Source organism: Typopeltis vanoorti, chromosome 21 (genome assembly GCF_054136105.1).
Source record: "Typopeltis vanoorti isolate ZY-2024b chromosome 21, IOZ_Tvanoo_1.0, whole genome shotgun sequence".
In the NCBI taxonomy this organism is placed as follows: Eukaryota; Metazoa; Arthropoda; class Arachnida; order Uropygi; family Thelyphonidae; genus Typopeltis; species Typopeltis vanoorti.
Window position 1 is genome coordinate 58,291,216 of NC_143569.1, and position 27,050 is coordinate 58,318,265.

At 35.6% G+C, this 27,050-nt stretch overlaps 1 protein-coding gene across 6 annotated transcripts in view; it reads right to left on the reverse strand.

The window, feature by feature from the left end:
* The window catches only part of LOC150094878 (luc7-like protein 3), a 231,239-nt gene extending 205,961 nt beyond the window's left edge, over positions 1-25,278 (reverse strand). For all 6 annotated transcript variants that reach the window (XR_016550110.1, XR_016550109.1, XM_090410860.1 and 3 more), the window contains exon 1: positions 24,810-25,278. Coding sequence is in view for 4 of the 6 variants with exons in the window: in XM_090410860.1 (XP_090266986.1) it covers positions 24,810-24,914 (105 nt within the window). In the remaining 2 variants the exon portion in view is untranslated. The remainder of the gene's footprint in view (positions 1-24,809) is intronic.
* Between the last annotated feature and the right edge of the window lie 1,772 nt (positions 25,279-27,050).

Sequence of the window (27,050 nt, forward strand, 5' to 3'; positions counted from 1 at the left end):
GGGTAGTGACCTCTCTTCATAATGTAATTACAGTATTACATCCCCTAGGGGCTGTGTTTTTACATTATGAGAAAATATCAAATATAGTGTGGGAGCTTGCTCCACCTTTGATACGAGTTGCCTTGGACTTGCCTTACACTTGGATTTGCCTATAGTTTTTCAGTATGAAACTCATAGATCTTAGTCCTAGTTCTTAGAGTTTCGAAAATTGCAAACTGTAGCTGCCAAACCTTCACTATTTTTAAAATATTGCTCAACAATGAAAATGCATTGTTCTTTCGTGTAGCGCTCCATTTTTAATAACCCTGAACTGTCAGCTGTCACGCTGTCTTTTTTTTCTCATTGGCAACACTTTACCACACAAATGGCGCTAAATTTAAATCTTGCGTGAATTTTGGGACACCCTTTATTTGTCTTCTAAGGCACTTTTTACTGTATCGATCCACCTATATCTAGGTATTCCTCTGGGTCATTTTCCTGCCAACCTGGCAGAGAACACTTGTTTTGCTAATATTTCCTCGTCCATTCTATTTAAGTGATCATACCACCTGAGATTAGCTCTGCTAACGCATTACTGGAGTGACAATGTCAAGTTCTTTCCTAATATCCTCATTTTTAATATGATATTGCCATTGATGCCATCTGTTCACCCCTCTAATCTTTCTCAGGACTCTCATATCTGCAGTCTCTAGTCTTTGGTAAAGTGTTTTACTTCTGACCAGTTTCTCAGACTCATAAGTTAAAACTAGTTTGAACACTGTCTTGTATACAGCTAATTTAGTGTTCTGACTAATTTCTCTCTTATTCCATATGAATTTATTCAATTCACTTCCTACCATACCAACTTTGTTGATTCTATTGTCTATTTCTATTTTTAATTTACCATCTTCACTAAAAATCATGCCTAAGTAGCTGAAATGTTTTACTTGTCCCACAAGTTCTCCTTTCACAATGCAGTTGACATTTTAAATGATTCTACCTATTTTCATTGTTTTTGTCTTTTTATTGATGACCTTCATACCATATCTATTACAACAGTTATTCAATTTAGTCAGGGAATCTTGCAGACTTGTAGCGGATTTATTTAGAAGTATAACATCATCCACATAAAGCAAAGAGTTGAGATTAACACCTCCCATTTTGATATTAGGTTTAATATCACTTTCCTTCATTATGTGATCCATATACATAATGAATAAGAGAGGGGATAATGCACATCCTTGTCTCACACCAGATTTAACATTAAAATATCTTCCTCTACTTCTTTCAATTGTAACTGCTGACTTACAACTGAAATAAAGACTAAGTATTGCTTGATATAATGCCCCATTGACACCATATAACTGGAGCGTATCGTATAGCTTCTCTCTTGCACCTTGTCATATGCATTTTCCAGATTGACAAAACTTAAATACAGATTTTTGTTATATTCCCATGATTTCTCAACTATTTGTCGTAAAGTGAAGATCTGATCATGACAGCCTCTATTTGGCCTGAATCCAGCTTGTTCTTCACAAGCTTCTCTTCCACAATCCTTCTCAACCACTTTTCAAGTATACTTGCATATATCTTACCAGGAACACTCAGTAATGACATGCCTCTGTAATTCTCAAATTGAGTTTTATTTCTCTTTTTATATATGGATACAATGAGAGCTCTACTCCAATCATCCGGAATTCGTCTCTCTGTCCAAGCATTCGAACTATGCAGCGACTGTAAGACTTTAATACCTCCATACTTGAGCATTTCTGGTCGAATATAATCTACTCCTGCTGCCTTTCCACATTTCAGGTTTTTGATGGCTTTTTCTACTTAAAGTATGAATATGTATTCCTGACTGCATGCCTGGTCAGTGTTTTTTTTACCACTGTACTGTCATCACTGCTTGTTTCATTTAGCAGTTTTTCAAAGTAATTACTCTATAATTCAAGTATATCTTTTTCTCCTGTTTTCATGTCAACTTTACCATCTTTAATTTCTTTTACAGCACTCTTTATTCCATTTCTGAGCTTGCCAAAGTCCTCCCATGACTTTTGTTTAGCCAGTTTCAAACAAAAATAATGATGAATAAATATATTAACCATAGAACTGTCAAAGTTAAAAACCATGAAATAAAACAAGTTACTTCATATGTATATTTGTGCCAACTGTTATCCTTTGAGGAGTGCCAAAGAAATGAGATTGAATGAAGAATTCACCTTGAATGGATGGATTAGGCGAAAATGAGTGATATATTCAGAAGTGACATCCCTATGAGTCTAAAAAGGAAAGTTTTCGACCAGTGCATACTTCCTGTCATAACATATGGAGGAGAAACATGGACTTTAACAGAAGTCCTAAACAAAAGCTCAGAACAACACAACATCGCATGGAAAGAAGTATGCTAAAAATAACATTAAGAGATAGGAAGACAAATACCTGGATAACATCTCAAACAGGTGTAATGGATATTGTAAAATACATTAAACAGGCTAAGTGGAGATGGGCTGGTCATATTGCCATATGCAGTGACGGGAGATGGACTAGAAAAAAACAGAGTGGAGACCAATGGATGGAGCAAGACAAAGAGGAAGACTAAGAAGAAGGCAGAGGGATTAACTGGAACAAACTCCACGAGTGAGATGGATGGGAGAGGCAGAAATCCTCTCCCATCCATCCCAGAAGGCCTCCCCCTTGATCTGGAAAATTATGGGGGAGGCCTTCATCCAGCAGTGGACAGAACCAAAAGGTTGAAGAAGACACAGTGTTCAGCTTTCTTACATTTGTCCCTGTATTCTCTAAGAGCACAAGCTGACTTATTTGATAGGAACTTTTGATATGCTTTCTTCTTTTTCTTCACTGTCTCTTTAACTTCCTGTATTCCCCACGGAGTTCTGATTTTTCTATCCTTGCAGACAACCTCACAAAATACCTCTCTAGCTGAATCAATCAGTGTTTTCTTCAGGGCTTACCACCGACTCTCCAAGGTTTGGTGCCTGTTCTCAAACTCTTTCATTTTTTCTTCAATAATCTTTGTGTATTTTAGTCTACAGTTCACATCTGACAGCTGCTCAACTTTTATTCGCTTTAAAACTTTCTTACATGTTATTCTATTCAAAATGATATTCAATTTTATCCAGCTCAAGACTAAATAGTGATCACTTCCAATTTCAAATCCCTGTGCACTCTGGTGTCCTGCACCAGGGAGAAAACACCATGATCGACAATAACATTATCAACGTGACTTTTCTTATTCCTTGCCTCTTCTTTCCATGTGAATTTATGCACATTTTTATGTTGGTACATGGTGTTAGTAATAACCAGTCCATGTCCTGAGCAGAAATCCAAAAAGGTATTATCTATTATTATTAGATTTGCTCTTTTCTCCAAATTTTACCAAAATATTTCTGTATGTATGAGAATCATTTCCTGCTCTGCCATTTAGATCTCCAACAAGGACCAACTTTTCCATTTTCATTGTGTCAGTTGCTTTCTCTAAAGCCTCAAAAAATTGCTCCACTTCTACCTTAGTAGAATCTCATGTGGGACCATAGGCACAAATAAGTCTCAGTGTCCAGTTCTCCATTCTCATATTTGCCCACATCACTCTACTTGAGACTGCCTGCCATTCAAGAAGATTAGCCTCGTATTTAGTGTTGAATACTATTCAACACTAAATCGAAAAGAAGGATTAGCTAATCCTTCTTTTCGATTGTCATTGCCTCAATATAACATTTTGTATTTATTGCTCAGAAAGTTCTCACCAGTTTTTGTCTTTTTTGTTTCTGTCACCTCTATTATGTCGATCTGGTACTCATCCAATTCCTCAGCTAGCTCCATTTCCTTGCCATTCAGGCTTCTTATGCTGATAGTACTGATATTGAACTCTGGTAATGTTGAGTTGGGGTAAGTTTTAGGATTTGCTCCAGTAGCTGACTTTTTGCTGTTTGCCCTGGTTCCCTGGTGAAAACAATGGGGGGCCTTGTTTAACCGGGCGACGCCATAGCCAGCATGAAATTTTGTCATGTTGTATCATCATTTGAAATTTTAGTTTAAGCCAATAAGAATACAATTTAGTCGGCTAAATCCCAAATTGCCAGCCCATCCTTGTCCATTCAGTATCCAGGGAGATACCTAAGAGGATGCCCCATGAGAAGGTGAGGATTGGACATTAGGTCAGAAGCCCTAGTCGGTTCTCTGCATTCCTTTGAAGGCTATGTGGAAGTCTCCTCTCAGTTATATAGCTTTGTATATTTGTGAAAATACACTCATGTCATGTTGTACCATCATTTGAAATTTTGGTTTAAGCCAATAAGAATACAATTTAGTCGGCTAAATCCCAAATTGCCAGCCCATCCTTGTCCGTTCAGTATCCAGGGAGATATCTAACAGGATGCCCCATGAGCAGGTGAGGATTGGACATTAGGTCAGAAGCCCTAGTCAGTTCTCTGCATTCCTTTGAAGGCTATGTGGAAGTCTCCTCTCAGTTATATAGCTTTGTATATTTGTGAAAATACACTCCTAAAGCTAAAAAAGATCCCCTCCTTTCTTTCATGTCATAAATATATAAAAAAAAAGTATGTACATGACAAGAAATATCATTTATTTGCTTTTCTTCAGAACTGTATAAAAACAATCAAAATGTAGAGTTTTGTCTGCTAAGCACCAATCTCTACGGCACATATGATTCATATAATGATACACACTATAAAAAGATAGATTTGCTTCTTCCCGCCATCATTTATTAAGCTACAAATATATATAGAAATTGTAAATATAAATAAATATAAATCTGTTAACATCTTTTATTCTCCCAAAGGGAGTAGACGAGGCCATTCAGCCTTCACTAACTTTCAGAGACTAGTGGGCAGCCAGTCTCCACCCTTAACCAGTCACAGACAGATGGTCACAAAACTATCAGCAATTTTAATATTACTATTTAAAGAGAGTATTGCAAACCGTTATCATCTCACAGGTCTCTAACCTGAATACCAAATGTTACAGTTTGACACGGTGTGAGTTCTATGGTCAATTTCCTTGTGTTTGCAGAATGAAAATAACTACTTTCCCAAGCTAGGGATCAACTAATTCGGAAACCATTTGGAAAAAGGCTTAGAAAAAAAAAAATCCTTTAGTCAGCAACTAGAGTAAAACAATCTTTCTTCAGGCAGGTTGGTGTTATGGATTCAAATGCCATTTCCAAAAAGCTACAGAGATTTCATACAGAAACTGTTTATTTTTTCCCTTTCTTATAAAATTTATTTCCATATTAGGTTTTTTTGCTGCACTCAGTTCAATATAAAACACACAATTACATATTATAAGCTCACATTGCTTGTTTTACTCCACAGTAATTTTCCATACCACCTATATACAAACATTTTCTAAATTATTGGGTATTTATTTGTTGGTACGAAATTTCTCTCTTGCTTTATATAACATTTATTTTCTGCCTTAAATCTACCACTAATGCATGTGTAATTCATGCCTCTAGACTATAAATTATATGCAATTCTCTCTATCCTTAAATAATTTAACATGTCAAACAAATATACAAAATCTCTTAATTATTGGTTATTCTGAAACTAATACATTCTTTCCCTTTCTACAGAGTTTTGGAAACCTACACCACCCTTCATAGCTTTGAATTGAACTGGAAAGCAGGTATGCCATAACTTATGGCATGTTCACCCAAAATGCAAACAGAAAGCATAAAACAACTTCTCATGTCTCACAAACAAGCATAACACAAAGCACTTTGTCCTTGCTCAGAGTAAACATGCTGATGATATTCATAAAGGCTTAAACTGGGATACCCAGTTGTCTGCTAATGCTGACAAATGCAACAGCGATAACAGAACAGCTCTGATACAATGTCTCATCAAGAAGAGATCTGAACAGATTAGTGCTATGGACAAACAATAATAGATGTAGTTCAATGTTGCCGAATATAAATACTATGGGCTGAGGTGTTCCCAGATGGCTTACTATATTGATATTCAAGTTTAAAGTCTATACCGCAAAGGTGATGGAAATGACACAATAGCATGGATGTTGTCTGCCATTTGCATCATATTGTTAGTGGCAGGAAAAATACAAAACTTTTATTTACCAAAATATATTAATTTGCTTTCAAATTATAAATCAAAAATGTATGATCAGAGGAAGGTTAAAATAATTCATTACACAAAAATATCCCATCAACCCATAAAAAAAATATTAACATTTTATTATAAATGTAGGACAATCTGAACAAAAATAAATAAATAAATAAATAACTGCATTTTTTTAAGCTAATGACGGGACTGAGTAAAAATGGTGGTGGTTGTTTAGCATATAAATCAAAAGGCACAAAGTTATGTGCATTCCAGAAGTTTAAGTTAACTTTCAATGTTGCATTCTGCTGTTTTCCTTGTATCTGTCAGCACTATTTGTATTATTGATGACATTGGTGTTTTTTTACTTGTTTTTGTCTTTTTTTTTGTTAATGTTTGTATTGCTAATATTTCTTCAAATGGAGCTTTTTTCCCCATCCTGTTTGTGTTATGTTTATATATTTCTCCTGTTTGTGTATGACAATAATAATAATAATGTTTATGTTGTGAATATTTTTGACATTTTATCTGTCTTCATACAAATTAAATATCCTTTTAAAGTTTGATGTGTTAGTTGTCATTTCTTGATTTTATAAATGGTATGGTGTTTGTGTGATACTGTTCATGCACTTGTGATTTGTTGGTTTTATTATATTGTTTATTTTGCATTTTTTTATCATTTGTTGTGTGGTTTCATTCAATTTTTTGGAGCTTGATATCATTTTCTTATCCTTACCACATCTGTTTAAAATCTGTATCATCTTATCTTCCTTAGCACACTATCAAGTAAGTGGCCACCTCGGGTAACGCCAGTTACGAGTCATATATATATATATATATATATATATATACATACATACATACATTCGATCAGGGCCAGTTTTATCATTTGGTGAACCTAGGCAATCGCCTCGGGGGGGGGGGGGGGGGCACATGTGTAGGTGTATGTGTGTTTGTGTGATATGACAAAATATATAGAGAGAGACAATGTACAAGTGCGCCTAAATTTTCTTTGTCTAGGGGCATCAGATACTCTCCGACCAGCCCTGCATTCTATTATACAGTGAAACCTGTGGAGTATTCATAACTAAAAATTCACATGTATACCACAGTGCGCATGCTCATATTGGAATCCCTCTATGCGTACAGTAGCATGTTTTTTTTGTTTTTTTGGGAAGGGTGGGGTGGCCATAATTAAAATTAAATTAAAATATATCTGATAAATTTATTTTATACAATTGAGGATAATAATTTCCCAGACTTTTGGGATAGTGAGATGGTCATTACAGTTCAGAATGGGTTCATGACATAAGGCTTCAGCACTTTCTTTATATAAACACCCATGTTTAAGACGAAATATATATACATGGTTTTGTCGATTCTCAGTTATCACAAAGCAGTAGCAGTCATATACTTGTAAACTGAGTTTTGAAAGTGATGTGGAACATTTAAACTCTCCAATATTTATGTAGGAGCAACTGTTTTCTAGAAACATGCATTGGCGAAATAGTGTTTTGTGAATATAGTATTATTTATCAAATTTATAAAAGGCCTCTCTAAATCCTACCCACACCTCATTGGAAGCTTGATCTTCCAGCAGGGCCACCCTAGGCATGAAAGCTACATCAATATTCTCAGCTAACGTGGGAGGCATCTGGCGACTGGGCCAACAACCCATCATTGGATATAAAACAATATTGCTCGAGAAACCAAGACAAACATGAATCGGATGGAAAAATTGGATATCGATTGGAAATGGAAAAGAAAATGATACGGAATAATAAAACTAGCAACATGGAATGTAAGAGCGATTAATGAAAAAGAGGAAAAACTTGTACAAGAAATAGCCAAAAGAAACATTAAAATATGGCACATAACAGAAACAAACAAAAAAGAATAATAATAATAAGGAAATGGAACAATGAACATACAAGACTATATATTTATATACAATGTAATAAAAAAACAAAATAGAGCTGAAACGGAGTAGGAATAGTAATACATAAAGAGTTAAATGAAAATATAGAATATAAATATATAAACAAAAGAATATTAACAGTTAGGTTAAAAACAGACAGAGGTAAAATAAATATAATTAAAGTATATGTCCCAGAAGAAGGAAGAAAAGATAAAATAGAACCTTTTTATGAGGACTTACAACAAATAATACAAGAAATAAAACCAAATGAAAAATTAATTATAATGGGAGACTTAAATGTAGGGGTGCTTAAGGTTCAAAGCTGTATAACTGAGAGGAGACCTCCACATAGCCTTCAAAGGAATGCGGTGAACCGACCAAGGCTTCTGACCTAATGTCCAATCCTCACCTTCTCGCGGTGCACCCTGTTGAGTATCTACTTGGATACTGAACGAATGAGGATGGGCTGGCAATTTGGGATTTAGCCGACCAAATTGTATTCTTATTGGTTAAACCAAAATAAAAAATGATGGTACAACATGACAAAATTTCATTCCGGCTGGGGCGTCGCCCGGTTAAACAAGGCCCCCCATTGTTTTCCCCAGGGAACCAGGGCAAACAGCAAAAAGTCAGCTACTGGAACAAATCTGAAAACAAACTCCAACTCAACATCACCAGAGTTAAAGATCGGTACTATCAACGTAAGAAGCCTGAATGGCAAAAAAATGGAGCTAGCTGAGGAATTAAATAAGTACCAGATCGGCATAATAGGGGTGACTGAAACAAAAAAAAAGACAAAAACTGGTGAGATCTTTCTGAGCAATAAATACAAAATGTTATATTCAGGCAATGACAATCAAGGAAAAGAAGGAGTAGCCATAGTATTCAACACAAAATACGAGGCTAATCTTCTTGAATGGCAGTCAGTCTCAATTAGAGTAATGTGGGCAAATATGAGAATGGGGAAATGGAGAATGAGACTTATATGTGCCTATGGTCCCACAGAAGGTTCTACTAAGGTAGAAGTGGAGGAATTTTTTGAGGCTTTAGAAAAAGTAACTGACACAATGAAAAAGGAAAAGTTGGTCCTTGTTGGGGATCTAAATAGCAGAGTAGGAAATGATTGTGAGACATACAAAAATATTTTGGAAAATTTGGAGAAAAGAGCAAAGCTAATAATAATGGCAAATATCTGTTGGATTTCTGCTGGACATGGACTGTTTATTACTAACACCATGTTCCAACATAAAAATGTGCACAAATTCACATGGAGAGAAGAGGCTAGGAATAAGAAAAGTCTCATTGACTATGTTGTTGTTGATAGTGATGTTTTCTCCCTGTTTCAGAACACCAGAGTGTACAGAGGATTAGAAATTGGAAGTGATCACTATTTAGTCTTGAGCTGGATAAAATTGAATTTCATATTAAAAAGAATAACATGTAAGAAAGTTTTAAAGTGAATAAAAGTTGAGCAGCTCTCAGATGTGAACTGTAGACTAAAATACACAAAGATTATTGAAGAAAAAATGAAAGAGTTTGAGAATAGGAATCAAACTTTGGTGATTCAGTGGCAGGCCTTGAAGAAAACCCCTGATTGATTCAGCTAGAGAGGCATGTGGTGATGCGGTTGTCTGCAAGGATAGAAAAATCAGAACTCCATGGTGGACACAGGAAGTTAAAGAGGCTTTGAAGGAAAAGAAGAAAGCATATCAAAAGTTCCTTGCAAATAAGTCAGCTTGTGCTCTTAGAGAATACAGAGACAAATGCAAGAATGCTAAACACTGTGTAAAACTAGCTAAACAAAAGTCATGGGAGGACTTTGGCAAAAATATAGAAAACAAATATCAAGAAGGTGGCAAAATATTCTGGAGGTTGTTGAAGAAGCTTAGGAATGGAGGAAATAGTGCTGTAAAAGAAGTTAGAGATGATAAAGATGACATGAAAACGGGAGAAAAAGATATCCTTGAAGTATGAAGTAATTACTTTGAAAAACTGTTAAATGAAACAAGCAGTGATGACAGCCCAGTGGTAAAAAAACACTGACTAGGCATGCAGTCAGGAATACATATCCATACTTGAAGTAGAAAAAGCCATCAAAGGTTTGAAATGTGGAAAGGCAGCAGGAGTAGATGATATTCGACCAGAAATGCTGAAGTATAGTGGTATAAGAGTCTTACAGTGGCTGCACTGCATAGTTCAGAAAGCCTGGATAGAGGGACGAATTCCCGATGATTAGAGTAGAGCTCTCATAGTACCCATATATAAAAAGGAAAATAAAACTGAATGTGAGAATTACAGAGGTATTTCCTTACTGAGTGTTCCTGGCAAGATTTAAGCAAGTATACTTGAGAAATGGTTGAGAAGAATTGTGGAAGAAAAGCTTGGTGAAGAACAAGCTGGATTCAGGCCAAATAGAGGCTGTCATGATCAGATCTTCACTTTATGACAAATAGTCGAGAAAGCATGGGAATATAACAAAGATCTGTATTTAAGTTTTGTCGATTTGCAGAAGGCATATGACAAGGTGCCAAGAGAGAAGCTATTCAATACGTTGCAGTTATATGGTGTCAATGGGACATTATATCAAGCAATCCTTAATCAGCAGGTACAATTGAAGGAAGTACAGGAAGATGGTTTAATGTTAAATCTCGTTTGGGACCAGGATGTACATTAACCCCTCCGTTATTCATTATCTATATGGATCACATTATGAAAGAAAGTGGTATTAAAAATGATATTGAAATTGGAGATGTTAATGTCAGCTCTTTGCTTTATGCGGATGATGTTATACTTCTAAATAAATCCGCTACAAGTCTGCAAGATTCTCTGACTAAATTAGATATGGTATGAAGGTCAGCAATAAAAAGACAAAGATAATGAAAATAGGCAGAATCATTGAAAATGTCAACTGTGTTGTGAATGGAGAACCTGTGGAACAAGTAAAATATTTCAGCTACTTAGGCACGATTTTTACTGAAGATGATAAATTAAAAATAGAAATAGACAACAGAATCAGCAAAGCTGGTATGGTGGGAAGTAAATTGAAGAAATTCATATGGAATAAGAGAGAAATTAGTCGGAACACTAAATTAGCTGTATACAAGACAGAGTTCAAACCAGTTTTAACTTATGGATCTGAGAGCTGGGTCAAAAGTAAAACACTTGACCAAAGACTAGAGACCACAGATATGAGAGTCCTGAGAAAGATTATAGGCGTGAATAGATGGCATCAATGGCAATATCATATTAAAAACGAATATATTAGGAAAGAACTTGACACTGTCAACATCCAGGAATGCGTTAACAGAGCTAATCTCATGTGGTATGGTCACTTAAACAGAATGGGAGAGGAAAGATTAGCAAAACAAGTGTTCTTTGCCAGGTTGGCAGCAAAATGGCCCAGAGGAAGACCAAGATATAGATGGATTGATACAGTACAAAGTGCCTTAGACGATAGAAATATAAGATCTGATAATGTTGGAGTCTTGACAAGTAACAGACTGATTTGGAGGAAAATTGTAGATAGGAAGTTAGTAATGATGTAATTTTTTTCATGTAGTACTATCATATACTGTATACCCCTTGAGGGCACATGGCAGGAATATGATGATGATGATGATAATAATGACTTAAATGCTAGAATAGCAAATATACCAATAAATGAAATCATTCAAAGATTTAATGAAGAAACAATAATAGAGAAACATTGATACAATTCTGTGCAAATAATAAGTTAAAATAATGAATACAATTCATCAACATAAAAAACAGCATAAAATAACTTTTGGAAACACAAGAAGACAGGAATCAATAACAGACTATATTATATGTAAAAAAGTAATACATCCATCAGAAATAGAAGATATTAGAGTGTTAGCATCAGCATGGAAGTGTTCATAATATGTAAACTAAGACTTTACAAGAAATGGGTGAAAATAAAATCTAAAGAAAACCAACAGAATGCTGAAATAAAATTAAAGTGGAATTATTAAAAGAAGAAAGTATAAAAACATTACACTACAATAGATTCGAACAAAAGTTTCAAGATAACTCATTAAGCAGTGAACAACATGTAGAAGATAACTGGAAGATTTTTAAAACAAATTTAACTAAAATAGTAACAGAAATATTAGGGGTAAAAAAAAAAAAGAATAACAAAATCAAGAAGATGGACTCCACGGCTTAATGAAGAAATAAAAATATTAACAAAAGAAAAGAAAGAAAAATATCAAAAATATCTACAAATGAAAACAACAGATAATTGGTACAAATATAAAGAAATAAATCAAATGAAAATAGAAAGCAAAAATCAATTTTGGGAATCATATACAAAAGAACTTGAACATAATTTCTATGGTATACAGAAACAAACATGGAGATTTATTAATACACAAAAGAAGGAAGAAGCAAAACATATCCCAATATTAAAAGTAGAAATAGAGGAATTAGAAAATGATTTTAAAAACCTTTGTAACCAAACAGTTGAAACAAAAGTAGAACTAGGTAAACCAACAAGAAGTTGGATATGTGGCTGTTGAGAGAGGGAGGGGGGGGGGTTTGCGTGAAATGCAGCCAATGGGAGGAAATAAATGAAATAGATATATCAATAACTGACCTAGTTGCTCCAGGAAAGGGAAATGAATATCGGAAGATGAGTAGTGTGATAGGAGAGAATGAAGAAAAAAATATGAATGAGAAAATAATAGTCGATAGTGTGGAAGGCATGAGTAACTGTGAAAGTTTCAGAGATGGTTTTGTTTGGGAGAGTGAATTTCAATTTAGAATGACTGACTTGCAGAGGGAGATAGATGGGCTGAAAGAGGAGGTGGAATGTCTTGCAAATGAGATGAGAAGTATGAAAGATGAGATGAGGAGAATGGAAGAGATAAATGCAAGGCAAATCAGAGTAGGAGAGAGAGGGAGAGTTTTGGGAAGGATAAGAGAGGAGAGCATTTTGGGAATGACAAGAGAGGAGAGCATTTTGGGAATGACAGAAGAGGAGAGAATGGAAATAGCAGGAGAGAGGGAATGAGAGAGAGAGATACGGGAATGCTAGAGAGATGTATGGGAATGATAGAAGAGGAGAAAATGGGAATACTGGAAGAGAGGGAATGACAGGGTTATGGGAGTGATGGAGAAGGAGGGAATGGAAACAGTAGGAGAGAGGGAATAATGAGAGGTGTAATGTATGGTGACTCAATGATTCGTGGTGTGCAAGATAGGATGCATGAGGAGTGTTTGCCTGGAGGAACAACAGAGAATGTGGCTATGGCAATTAAGAGAGGTGAAAGGGTGGATGAGATATTTGTGATGGTAGGAACAAATGACATGAGTGGCAATGTAAGTAGGGCAGAGAGAGATATGAGATTCTTGCTTGAGGGTGTACGAAAGAAGACACAGAGAGGAAAGACAGTGTGTGTGTGTGTTGCCTAGGTATGATAGTGATGAGCTGAGCAGAAGAGCGGTGATATTGAATGGCATAATAGCGAGAATGTGTCAGAAGACAGGATTGGAATATGTGGATGCTTGGAGTGCGTTTGAGAACAGAGAGGAATTGTATGCGAGAGACCACTTGCATTTGAATGAGGAAGGACATAGGCATCTGAAGAAATTGCTGTTCTGAACGAGTCAGTTTGTCCCAGTGTGGGTGGTAGCAGGAATGGCCTCTTGCAGGAATGGGTACTTGGGAGAAGAGGGACATCAGGTAACGCAGAGTCCAGTGGAGTCTAGAGGGGATAATGTGCTGGGTATAGAAACAATGGCATTTTTATGCTTTATACTAATGCCAGGAGTATTCGGAATAAGGGAGAGGAATTGGTGGCAGTGATAGCATCAGCCTGGCCAAAGATTATTGGGATCACCAAGACGTGGTTGACATAACAGGATATAATAACAGGAATAGAAGTTGCTGGGTATAGCATTTTTCGGCAGGATAGGAAGAGAAAGCGTGGTGGTGGAGGGAGATACTGCATATGATAAGTGACGACCTATGTCTTCTAAGAGTGGAGGCTTTGGAAAGCTGTGGCACTAATGATTTTGGAAGCATATGGTGTGAGGTGGAGGTGGGCAAGGCAGGATATTTAGTGGGGTGTTGCTACAGACTCAGGAGCACAGAGGGTGGGGACCAAGAGATGTTGAGACAGTTGAGTGTGGCAAGTGCAAGAAGAATGATTGTTATGGGAGATTTTAACTACAGCAGTATAAACTGGGGAGAGGAACATGCATGTAGCAATAAGGGAATGGAATTTCTAGAATTCTTGAGGGACTAATGTCTTAGGCAACATGTAACAGAGGGAACAAGAGGTTCAAGAGTTTTGGATTTCGTTATAGCATCAGAAAAGTTGATAATAATAAAAATAAATAAATAAAAATTAAAAAATTAAAAATTACAACATGTCCTATTTTTCAGTATTAAAGTTCATTTTATAGATTTAGGATCCTGGATTTTCTAGAGTCCTGTTTATAGTTGTTCTTAGATAAGAAGGATTCATGGGATGAATATATATATGTATGGGATTTTTAGACAATCATTATTGTTTAGATTGGGGTGGTTGATAATGATCTCACAAGCTTCCTTAAATTTGCGTTCATACCATGTTTTGGTGTGATGTAGACAACTAGTGCTTTTCCAGTCAATTCTATGTAAGATGTTCAGAGCATGATCAGAAAGGCCAGCTTCACCATAATGATTATATTTGATGTGTCGTTTAATTCATTGTTGTTGATTCGATAATGGCAGAACACGTGAATCGCATTCAGACATCTAAAAAAGGAACATTGCTCATTATTTAGATGACAAAATACAAAATGAAATCATCCGTATAATTTCTGAAGCTCTAAAACAAAAAATTTTAGAAATGGTTAAAGAGGCAAAATATTATTCATTAATTCTTGACACTACTCCAGATATAAGCCACACAGAACAATTATCTATTGTTATTAGATTTGTTAATCAAAATAAAGATACAAATATAGCAGAAATTCATGAACATTTTTTGGGTTTTCAATCTATAGAAGATACCACTGGGCAAGGACTATTTCAATTTATAAAAAATTATTTAAAATTATTGAATATTACCATTTTGGATTTACACAGCCAAGCTTATGATAACGGTTCAAATATGCGAGGCAAACATAACGGGCTGCAGAAATAAAATCCTTGAAATAAATTCAAGGGCATTTTTTATTCCGTGTGCTGCTCATTCATTAAATTTGGTAGTTAATGATGAATGCTAAGATATCCTGTGAAGCTGTAAATTTTGGGGGGGTAATACAGGAATTATATAATTATTTTTCAATATCTGTGAAGCATTGAGCATATTAAAAAAACATTCATGTTTTAAATTTGAAACCACTTTCTGTTACTAGGTGGGAAAGTAGAGTACAAGTAATAAAGCCACTTAAAAATAATATCAAGGAAATTTACCAGGCTCTTTTTGATATTACGGAAGATGAAACTAAAGATATTGATTCTAGAGTTCAGGCAGACAACTTAATTTCAAAGATTTATCCGTTTAAGCTTATTTGCTCTGTTCATGTTTGGTACAAAATCTTAAGTCTTGTAAATGTTACAAGCAAAATAATGCAGAATCTGACATTTGATATAGGAAAAATTACAGAAAATCTTGATTATGTTATACAAGAATTAAATACTCGCGGAACAGACCAATATTTTGAAAATATTATTACAATAGCAAAAGAAGTAGCAAACGATCTTAATATTGATCTTATTTTTCCGGACATTCGCAAAAGAACAAAAACAAAAATGTTTGGTTACGAAGCATCAGATGAGACAATGCATGATCCTAAACAAAATTTTAAAATAATTTTTTTCTTCATGATTTTAGACACGACATTAACTTCCGTCACAGAAAGATTCATACTCTTAAAACAACATAGAGAGGACTTTAAAGTTATAAGAGACATTAGCAAATTAAAAGACTGGAGCGATGAAGATTTAATGAAACATTGTAAAGATTTGCACTTAAAACTGAGTGACAATCAAGATTCCGACAATTGCAATATTGATGGTATGACTTTATTTGAGGAATTAAAAACTTTGCAATGTTTTATTAAAAAAGGGTCAGCTCCTCAGGATGTTTTAAATTATATATACGAAAATAAATTAACCGACACGTTTCCGAATACTGCGATTGTGATGTGTATTTATTTAACATTATCAATATCTGTAGCATCAGGGGAAAGAAGTTTTTCAAAACTGAAACTAATAAAAATTTTTTTGCGGTCAACAATGTCTGGAGAGCATCTAAAGGATTTATCAATTATATCAATTGAAAATAATATCATGGATTCATTAGACATTAAAGATAATATTAAAAATTTTGTGGCGGCTAAAGCAAGACAGATAAATATGTAAAATAAATCTACATTTATACTAATCTTGATATACAGTTAAAAGCATATATCCATATTATCTTTGTTATGTAATATTTCTTTTTATATTAAAATAATGTAATTTTGGTTTATATATATATACATATATATATTCTCTTGTATTTATATATTAAGGAATAAATATTTTTGAAAATCTTTATTATTAAAAATTCCTTATTAATGAATTTCAGTGATTACAATGTTCTACTACTGTTAAATAAAATTTATTTTTATGTATGCGTATAAACTGTTTTGTACTTTAAAAAAAGAAATTTTTCACAAAAATTTTTCATGGAAACTTATTTTATGGGGAAGCTGAAAAAAATTTTGCACAAGGGCGCCTTCTACCCACAGCGCAGCCCAGTTCACAACTTTTGCAATATGTCCTCTAAACTTCAACTACCTGTCTATAATCACACCTGAGTACCTGACCTCATCAGTTTGATGCAGTTCAGTTCAGTTCTATCAATATATAAGGGGGACCGGAAAGTAATAAATTTTTTGAACTACATTTTTAATATAAATTTTATTAAAGAACAAATTAACATTATTCAATTCTATAATCGCCATCGTTAATTATAACCGTATTCCAACGATCTACTAAGTTTAGAATTCTTTCTTTGAAAAATGTCTTTTCTTTAGAGGCAAAAAATGATATCAAACTCCTTTGGACATCATCTTGCAAATGGAAGGTTTTATTTCTTATGCTGTGTTCTAATTACCTGAATAAGTGATAGTCACTAGGGGCAATATCCGGCGAATATGGAGGATGTGGTAGAAGTTCTCATCCTAACTGCCTAATTTTTTCTTGAGTCATTCTTGCAGAATGTGGTTTTGCATTATCTTGCTGCAAAATTGCCCCTTTTCGACTGACAAGCGCAGGATGTTTGATTAACAATGCTTGATGTAGTCGCTCTAATTATTCACAGTAGATGGCTGCTGTGATAGTCTTACCGTGTTCCATGAGTTCGTAATGAATAATTCCATGAATACCCCACCAAACACACAACAGAACCTTTTGTTGATGAAGTCCATCTTTAGGTATTGGAATTGGAGTTTGATTTGGAGAAAGCCACTGTTTTTTGCGTTTATTATTCTTATACAGCACCCATATTTTGCCACCAGTTACGACTCATTCCAAAAAAGGGATCTTTTGTTGTCTGGTCAACAATGAATTGCAAATCACCCATCTCTGAGCTTTGTTTTCTGACAGTTCATGTGCTACCCATATACCCTGTTTAAGAACCTTGCCACTCTTATGTAAGTGCTCTTGGACAGTTGACCATGATGAATTAAGTTTCTCTGCTAATTCTTGTATAGTTTGTTTTGGATCTGATTCAATGAGAGAGTCTTAAGAGAATCGACATCTAGAGTAAGAGGTCTTCCAGATCGAGGACGATCAGAGAGATCAAAATATTTTTTTCTGCAAATATCCTAAACCATCGCTGACATTTGTTAACCTTCAATACGTCTCCATAAGTTGAGCAAATGATTTTGGTAGCCTCGGTAGCATTCTTTCCTTGGTGAAACAAAAACAGCATACAATGACGTAAATGGTGCTCTTCAACTTTAAAGTCAGCCATATTAAAAAAAATAATCTAAAATTTAAAAAAAGAGATTTTTTAAATAGAAAAGTAATGCTAATATTTAAATAAAAATCAAATTTAATAATTTATGTGTTATTTAAGAAAAAAAAAATCTGCTAAAAATGACCTATTAAAAATAATTGATTACTTTCCGGTCCCCCTTATAGTACACAGCTTCTGATCTCTTCCCAAAGTGCATCACATTACACTTGGCCATATTAAACTGGCAGCCATTTACCTCTGCTCATATTGCTAGTCTGAGTCTTCCTGCAGGATCTCTGCATTATCTTCAGTTACCATTTATCTTCCCAATCAGCAGAGCATCATCAGCAAACAATTGAATATTTCCCATCAAATCACTTCCTATATCACTGATATACAAATTAAACAACATAGGACCCCAAGTACTGAGCTCTTGGGCCCATCACTGGTCACTTGCCTTCTCCTGAACTCAACTCCGCTCTTTAATATCTGTCCATCAGTAACACTCTAATCCAAATCACCAGATTCATATCCATCCAGATGAATGGATGGATATGAATCTGTTTCCTTGCATATATGAATCTGTTTCCTTGCATATTCTCATAATACATGGGCTAATATGCCCTCTAATCCCACAGATGTGTTCATATTGAGGTTCTGCAATAGTTCAAGGCACCTCCATTTCTTCAACCTCTATTCTCTAATTATTCAATGTCACATCTGGCATTGCTGTGTCATCACCTAAATTGCACGCCCCTGCAAAAACTAATAAAAAAAATCTCCAGGTTCTTTATGATAGAGGTTCTTTGTTTCATTATAACAAAAAAAAATAACTAAATAAAAATAATTAATAAATAAAAAAAGTTATCTGTATAAATAGCATGTTTCATAGAGTTTATAGAGTATACATGACTAAAATTCCAACAGGAAAACAAAACCCTACCAGTTTTGTATTTGAAAATGAGGGACAGAACACATTTCTAAGGGAAAAACCCAGAAGCATTCATACACATCTTTATATGAAACTGCACCATCTATATACATTACTGCCTAACTCAACTTCAGCTGAAAAGTCTTTATTATTATTATTATTATTTCCCAAGACCTCATGGAGTCAAAGACTCATCTGGGAGGTCCTTTTATCACACACACATCTCATCATACTGTGCCTTAAACACACTCAAACTCCTTGCAGACACCACACTCTCAGGCAAGGCATTTCAATCATTCACAACTCTGCACGAAAAAACCTGCTTCTCACTAGCCTAATCACACCCTCTTTATACAGTTTCCAGGGATGACCTCTGGTTCTCCCACTATTCTCTGTAGAACTTCTCCACCATTGATCTTATAACAACCACTTACCAACTTGTAGGTCTCTATCATATCTCCCCCCCTCTTCCTTCTCTCCACCAGACTCTGCAAATTACATCTTCTCAATCTTTCCTCATACTCAACATTCCAGAGGTCAGAAACTACCTTAGTCAGTCGCCTTTGGAACCTTTCAAACATCTCTTCATCCTTCTGAAAACCGGTGACCAAATCTGGGCACAATAGTCCATGTGTGGCCTAATCAAAACCTTATACAATGGAACAAGAATCTCCCTACTTCTACATGTCAGTGTCCTCCGCATCATTCCCAGAAGTCTTTGTTGTCTTCACAATTTTGGCGATGTGTCCTCCTAAATTTTAGATCCTTATCCACTATCACTCCCAGATCTCTTATTTCCTCTACCTCCAACAATATATTCTCACCAAGCATAAATTCTGCATCCCATCTTTGTTTTCCAAATTTTAAAATCTTACATTTTGCAACATTGAACTCACATCCCCATTTGCTTGCCCAATCACTCAATTTATTCAAGTCTTCTTGCAAAGCCACAACATCTTCACTACTCTTTATGGTTTGTCACAACTTTGCATCATCTGCAAACAACTGAATATCTCCATCCAAATCTTCGCCAATATCATTAATATACAAGTTAAATAGTAATGGCCCTAAAAGACCCCTGAGGCATTCCACTAGTGACTTTCCTTTTCCTGGATATCGCACCCCCATACACAACTTGTTGATACCTATCAGATAGCCAGTTTCCAATCCAATGCACTAATCTAATATCCAACCCCATCTGCTCTAGTTTGACTGTCAACTTATCATGAGGTACTCTATCAAAAGCCTTTGCAAAATCCAAGTATATTACTGTGTATCCTTTTCCTCTGTCCAAGGAAGCAGTTACTTTATTGTAATAAGTAAGAAGATTACTAAAACATGACCTCCTTTAGCAAATCCATGCTGTCCATCAAAGATTATACCATTGTTGTCAACCCAACTCTGGATCCTAGTTCTCACAAGCTTCTCCAACAACTTAACCAACAACACCTGACACACAGATAGGCCTATAGTTTAATGCTTGAGTTCGATCACCTCCTTTATGAAGTGGCACAATCTTGTCCACCTTCCACTCTTCAGGAACTTGACCAAGTGCAAGACTCTTATTAAAATAATATGTCAAGGCAGGTGTCAACTCTCTGGCACATTCCTTCAGAATACGCGGTGTTATATTATCAAGTCCCACAGCCTTATTTACATCTAGTTTACTCAACTCCTCAAACACCTCTTGCTCACTTACAGTCAGTCTCTCCTCCCCATTATCAACTGCTCTCAATATCTCCATGAAGTCACATTCACAAGATTGAAAGAACTTTATGAATTGCTCATTAAGTATCTCCACCACACATTCTGCAACAGCTGTCTTTATACCATATCCTCCAATCAATGTCATCCTTCCATAATCATTCTTTCTTTTGCTGGCTACATATCGAAAGAACTCCCTAGGATTCTTTTCGGTTTCATTAGCTAACTGCTGTTCATACCTCTCTTTAGCTACTCTCACCAAACAAGTCATCCTCCTTGCTGTTCTTTGTAGACCTCACTGAATTGGTTATTTCCACTTCTCTTATGCTGCCTCCACAATGCCCTTTTTCTCTGTATCGCATGCTTAATCTCTTTATTCATCCATCTCACACCTACCTTATTTAACCTTCTCACCCTTGGAATACATTTAGACATTGCATCTACTAGATAGTTTTTATAAATCCCCCAAGCTGCATTGATCTCTTTTCCAGCTAACTCCTCATTTCATGCTACACCCGCAAGCTGTCTCCTGAGCTCTTCATAATCGCCCCTCCCCCCTTATAGTTCCACATATACCCTTTTTTCACAGGGATCCTTGCACTGCTGGCAACCACCCAGGTAATCACCTCATGGTCACCCTCACCAATTGGTGGATGATTTGACACCTCATTTATAATATTATCCTCTGATGAGATGACCAAATCCAAGACTCTTAATCCTCGTGTGCCCTCTGTTACATACTGTCTGAGGTAGCTATCCCTCAAAAACTCAAGAAACTCATTTTCTTTACTTCCAGTTGTTATCTCTTCATTCCAGTCTATACTGCCATAATTAAAATCACCCATAATGATCACCCTTTTCTTATTTGCTTGGCTTATTTGACTATACATCTCACTATCACCACCATCCACATTACCTGGTCTATAACAACATCCCACCAAGTATTTGATTCTATTCACCTCTATCTCACACCATACTGCCTCAAAACTACTGGCCATATTTCCCTCTTGCATCTCTACTTTGTATGGACATAACGCTTTCTCTATCGTCAATAGCACTCCCCCTCCCTTTTTACCCCTTCTATCCTCACGAAACATATCATACCTTTCCATCTCTATTCCTGTCAGGATGTCGTCCTCATCTAACCATGTCTCACTTATTCCGACAATCTTTGGGTGAACAGACGCAATTAGTGCAACCATTTTATCTGCCTTGTTTCTTATACTTCTAGCATTGGTATACAAACACGACAGCTCATTTCTGGATCTACAGCTAGTTCCACTGATACCACTCACTCGATGTGATCTCTCCATGCTGGACTGGGGCCATTTCCCTTTCTGCTTCTTCAATTTAGAATCCTTTTCAATTTCATCTGTTTCCTCTTGATCCCTGGTCATCCCATTTCTTTCCTGCCTACACACGCTCTCACCTCCTCTTGGAGCATCCACCTTTCTCACGCTGTGTACCCCTGCCCACCCTGGGCCTCCCTGTTTCCCTGCTCCTCTTGCACACCCATTCTCTCATTTTCTATACTCATACCACTCACTTCCCCATTCATTTCCACTTCTTCAATCTCTCCTGTCTTACTCTCCTGCTCTTCCACATCACTCCTCTCTCGATCTGATTCATTCTCTCTATTCACTTCTCTACCTTCCAACAGTAGTCTCTCCAAGCAACTCACACCATAACCACTCAAATGCAGTCCATCAGTTGCTAGTAATGAACAAATGCATCACCAATTAAAGATGATTGGTGCAAAAAGAATAATCATAATGGGGGAGGGTAGACTTTAATTATCCAAATATTGATTGAGTAGCAGCAAATTCTCACAAGGATAAAACTGAATTTATTTAGCTGTTGCAAGACAACTTCCTTAAACAGCACATAACAGAAAGAACTTGAGGTCAAAGAATGTTAAATTTGATTATAGTGTCAGAGGGTGTTTCAGTTAAAGACATAACTATTCTGCCTCTGATTGGTGACAGTGATCATGCTGACTCACTTGGAAAGTGGCTTCAAACTCATTCCACACATTAACAAACTGTACTCCCATCTCCTCATACATTTCAGCCAGAATATCATTCATAATCCTTGCTCTCTGCCTCATTTCACCACAATTATACCTAAGCAACACACTGGCTACCCTTCCTGTCACACTATTCTCTTTTATCTTTCCAAGCAGCCTATATAATGTAATAATGTAATAAAAGTTTATAAATGTTCTCTGCATTCTACACATATATATGTATTAAACTGAAAGACCAAATGTGAGTTGTTGTTTTTTAACTAATATTATATACAGATTATTGTACAGAATGTTATGATTTAGGAAAAAAAAGTTCACATTGAAAAAATATTTTGAACTGAAACCACTCAGAAACAAAGTGAACATATAAAAACAATTTAACTTATAAAATCAAAATATACAGAAATCAATGTTTCAGTAAATTTTTATATCTTGGTATTATCTAGCAGTGCATGTGCACAAGTATACATATACACCAACAGCCAGTGGAGCTGTAAAGGTATTATCAGTAGTTAAATGTGCTTTCCAAGGATATGCAGAACTGCTGCATTATGACTGGATTCTCTGGAGAGGTGACCTTGAATAAAAGAAGCCGATCACGACACAATTTTATCTATTTTTAGTTAGCACATGACAATCAACATTTTCTTTCTCACTTCATACTGCCATCCAAGAAAACCAAAAAAAAATCTATCATATGCAGCAGTTTTCCCATCCCTTTGTACAAACTATTTTTAATCTCGAACTACTGATGAGGTACCTTTATACCTAAGATGGTTTCAATGGATCCCTTTGGCTGAAACTAAGTTTGAATCTTGTCTATAATGCAAAGAAAGAATCTTTATTAGGGCTTTTCAAAAAAAGGGAGTAAGCTTTGTCTCATGATGGTAGTGGGGGATTTCCCCTTGAAACTTGGGTTTTTCATTCCTCAAAACAGGCAAACTCATCTCATGAACACACAAATCTACATGCACATACCAGTCACTGAATCACAGACTTTTATTTAATACTCTGTTGGACCACCTTAAACCATAATTTCAGAAGATATGCAGTTTGGTATAGATTCCACAAGGTGTTGGATTGTAGCTACGTCTACAACATACCATGCATTCACCAGATGTCCTTTAACTAGCTCAAATTTGAAGGAAGGGACTTTGCTCCTGGATCTGTTTTTCTAACATGTCACATACATTCTCAATGGGGTTCAGATCCAGACTTTGTGGTGGCAACAGAAGATGGTGGAAGCTGTTATCATGCTTGGTGAACCATCGCTGAACAATTTTCAAGTGAAGGACAGTAGCAGTGTCATCCATGAAACACCATCACCTGATGGATAAAAAGTCAATTGCAGGATGGACTTGATCAGCAACAATATTAAGATATTTCTTGAAGGGCATCCGACCTACCAGCAATATCAGGATCCTGTTCCATACCAACAGAACATGCCCCACACCATGACAACAGCTCCAGGTCCTTGAGATGTGTTTAAGGTATGGTTCATTGCTTCGGGAGGGGGCTCCCACCAAACTCTCTACCTACTCTCAGTACAGAATAAGGTGTACCATGATTCATCAGACATGACTTCTTTCCAGTCTTCTAGCATCTAGTCATGGCGTTCTTGACACCATTTTGCATATATATTGAGTGAGTTTACATACATCTGCATAAAGGAATTTAATTCAGAGGCTGGTATGTGTAGCGACAAAGAGGGCAATGTGGAACCATCTAGTTCTATAATAATAAAGCAGCATCTGCTACCCCCCCCCCTCTGTGGTGTGTATTGTGATAATGCAAGTTATAAAAATCTAGGAAAACAATGAGTTCTGTGTATTTGAAATTTAATCAGTTTTTAAATTAGTATATACTCAAATTTATTTCCAGTTGTTTCAGTTTCATATTTTTTTTAACATGAATCCCCATTACCTACATTGAAATAAAATGAAAATTAGTGTAATACAACGCTATGTTTATTTTAAGTTGTACTTTTATCATACCTCGGATATAAGACTTTATTTACAACGAATGTTTTACTGGTGCTTATAAGAAGAAGATAGTACTGTAAATTTACCACTCACTATGCACGGATCGCACATACTAATCATTATACTGTGTACATACAAATCAACTGCTTTACTGCTACATTTCAATCGATGGGAAAATTTCAAACAGTTTCTAAAGTTATCAGTACACTTACTTCTGGAGCTTTCCAATTGAAATCACGTTTCTTATCAGACGGATCCAGATTACGATCACGTCCCATTAACTCATCCAACAACTGTTTCGCTGACGCTAACGCCATTGTTAGTACCCTATTTTCAGGTTGATTGGTATGTTTTTTTTTTTCTTTTTTTGTTAGTTTTGGTTGGTTTCTACAACCAGACAGGACACGGGATTTGATGATATCAGTCTGGCTCACATATATCTTGCGAGAAAAATCAGCTCCATTAAAAAAAAGCTTTATCGATATCTTGGAACATCGATTTCTTCCTGAACCAATCTTACACAGACATTTCAGTGAACAGCTATACAACTTATCAGGAATCTCGATCACCTATAACTTTGTGAGTCTATGAGTTCCATCGAAATTCAAAAACTTCCTGAACATAATAGCGCAAATTTTAAATTTTAATTACAGCAAATAATGCAATAAACAAGTACAGACAACATTTGTCACCGTTCACTAAAATTCACTGGGTTATATATATATATATATATATATATATATATATATATATATATATATATATATATTATATATATATATATATATATATATATATATATATATATATATATATATATATATATATATATATATATATATATAATCGATACAAGAAATGATACATATATATAAAACATATATAAAATATATATAAAACATAACAAGGAAGATGTTAACGCTGAAAATGAATGGGGCTTTCTAAAAAACATTATAATCAATTCAGCCGACAGATTTTTAGGAAAAAATATATATACACACAACCAGATATACATACATCAATACTTCATCATACATGTTTGTGATGTTATTTTACCACGTGTTTTGTGAAAATGTTCCATAGAGTTAACAACAGCTTTTACATATCTTTTCAGCATGAGTCTTTCACTGGGTCAAGTTCCGAAGGATTGGAAAGAGGATAAAATTGTTCCAATTCGAGAGATTAAAAGAGTTGGGCTTTGAATTATAGAACAGTCTGTTTGTCTGGAGTTGTAGTTAAGGTGTTAGAGCAATTAGTTAGGACCACTTTTACGGCATACTTTTTATAATAAAGTAACAAATGCATTGGATAGGGATGTTGCATATCACTGGTATATTTAGATTATGCAAAGGCGTTTGATAAATTGCCACGTGACAAGCTAGTAATTAAATTCCAACGGATGGAGCTGAACAGTAGATTAGTTCGCTAGATTGGAGATTGGCTGTCTGATAGGTATCAGCGAGATATCTATAAAGGAGCGATATCTCAGAAGAGGAAAGTTACTAGTGTTGTACTCTAAAGGTCTGGTCGGGGGTCCATTGCTGTTTAATTTGTATTAAAATGATGTTTGAAGAGGTCTGAATGGTGATGAATAGTTGTTTGCAGATGATGCAAAGTTATCAGTAGTACAGCTAAAATGCAAAATGTAAGGTTTTTGAAATTTAGGAAGCAGAGATTGGATGTAGAGTACACAATCGGTAGAAATATACAGGAAGAGGAGATGAGAGATCTGGGACTAATTGTAGAGGAGGACCTAAAATTTCGCGGATATGTTACCAAAATTGTGAGAACAACACAGTGGATAATGGGAATGATGCAGACTGCACTGACTTCTACGAGTAAGGATGTTATGGTTCCCTTGTATAAGGCTTTGATCAGGCCATATATGGATTACTGTGTGAAGATTTTGGTCACCTGATTTTCAAAAAGATGGAAATATATTAGAAAAGGTTCAGCGATAATTGTGTAATGTGGGTTATGGTCTCTGGAGTGTTGAGTATGAAGACAAACTGACAAAACGCAATTTGCAGAAATTGGTGGATAGCCAGAGGAGAGGGAATATGATCGAGACATAAGCTGTTAAGAGATCATTGCCAGATTAATGTCAGGGAGATTTTGCATAGAATGGGTGAAGATATGAAGAGAACGAGAGGTCATTCTGGGAAACTGTATAAGGAAAGTGTGAGCAAGGAATTAGGAGCAAGTTTTTGCATGGAGAGTGGTGAGCACAGAGACAGTGAACATATTTATGACATGGTATGATAAACTGAGTGTATAACAGTAGACCTCCCATGATGAGTCTTTAACTCCATAGAGGTTTTTAATCAAAAATCAAAAAAAAAATGAGCTAACGCCTATTTTTCCCGCATATGGAGTAGGGGGGGCGTTAACTCTATATAACTTTTGGAGACTGAGTGGGCAGTTCAATCTCCACTGGTAGCGATTCAGAGAGA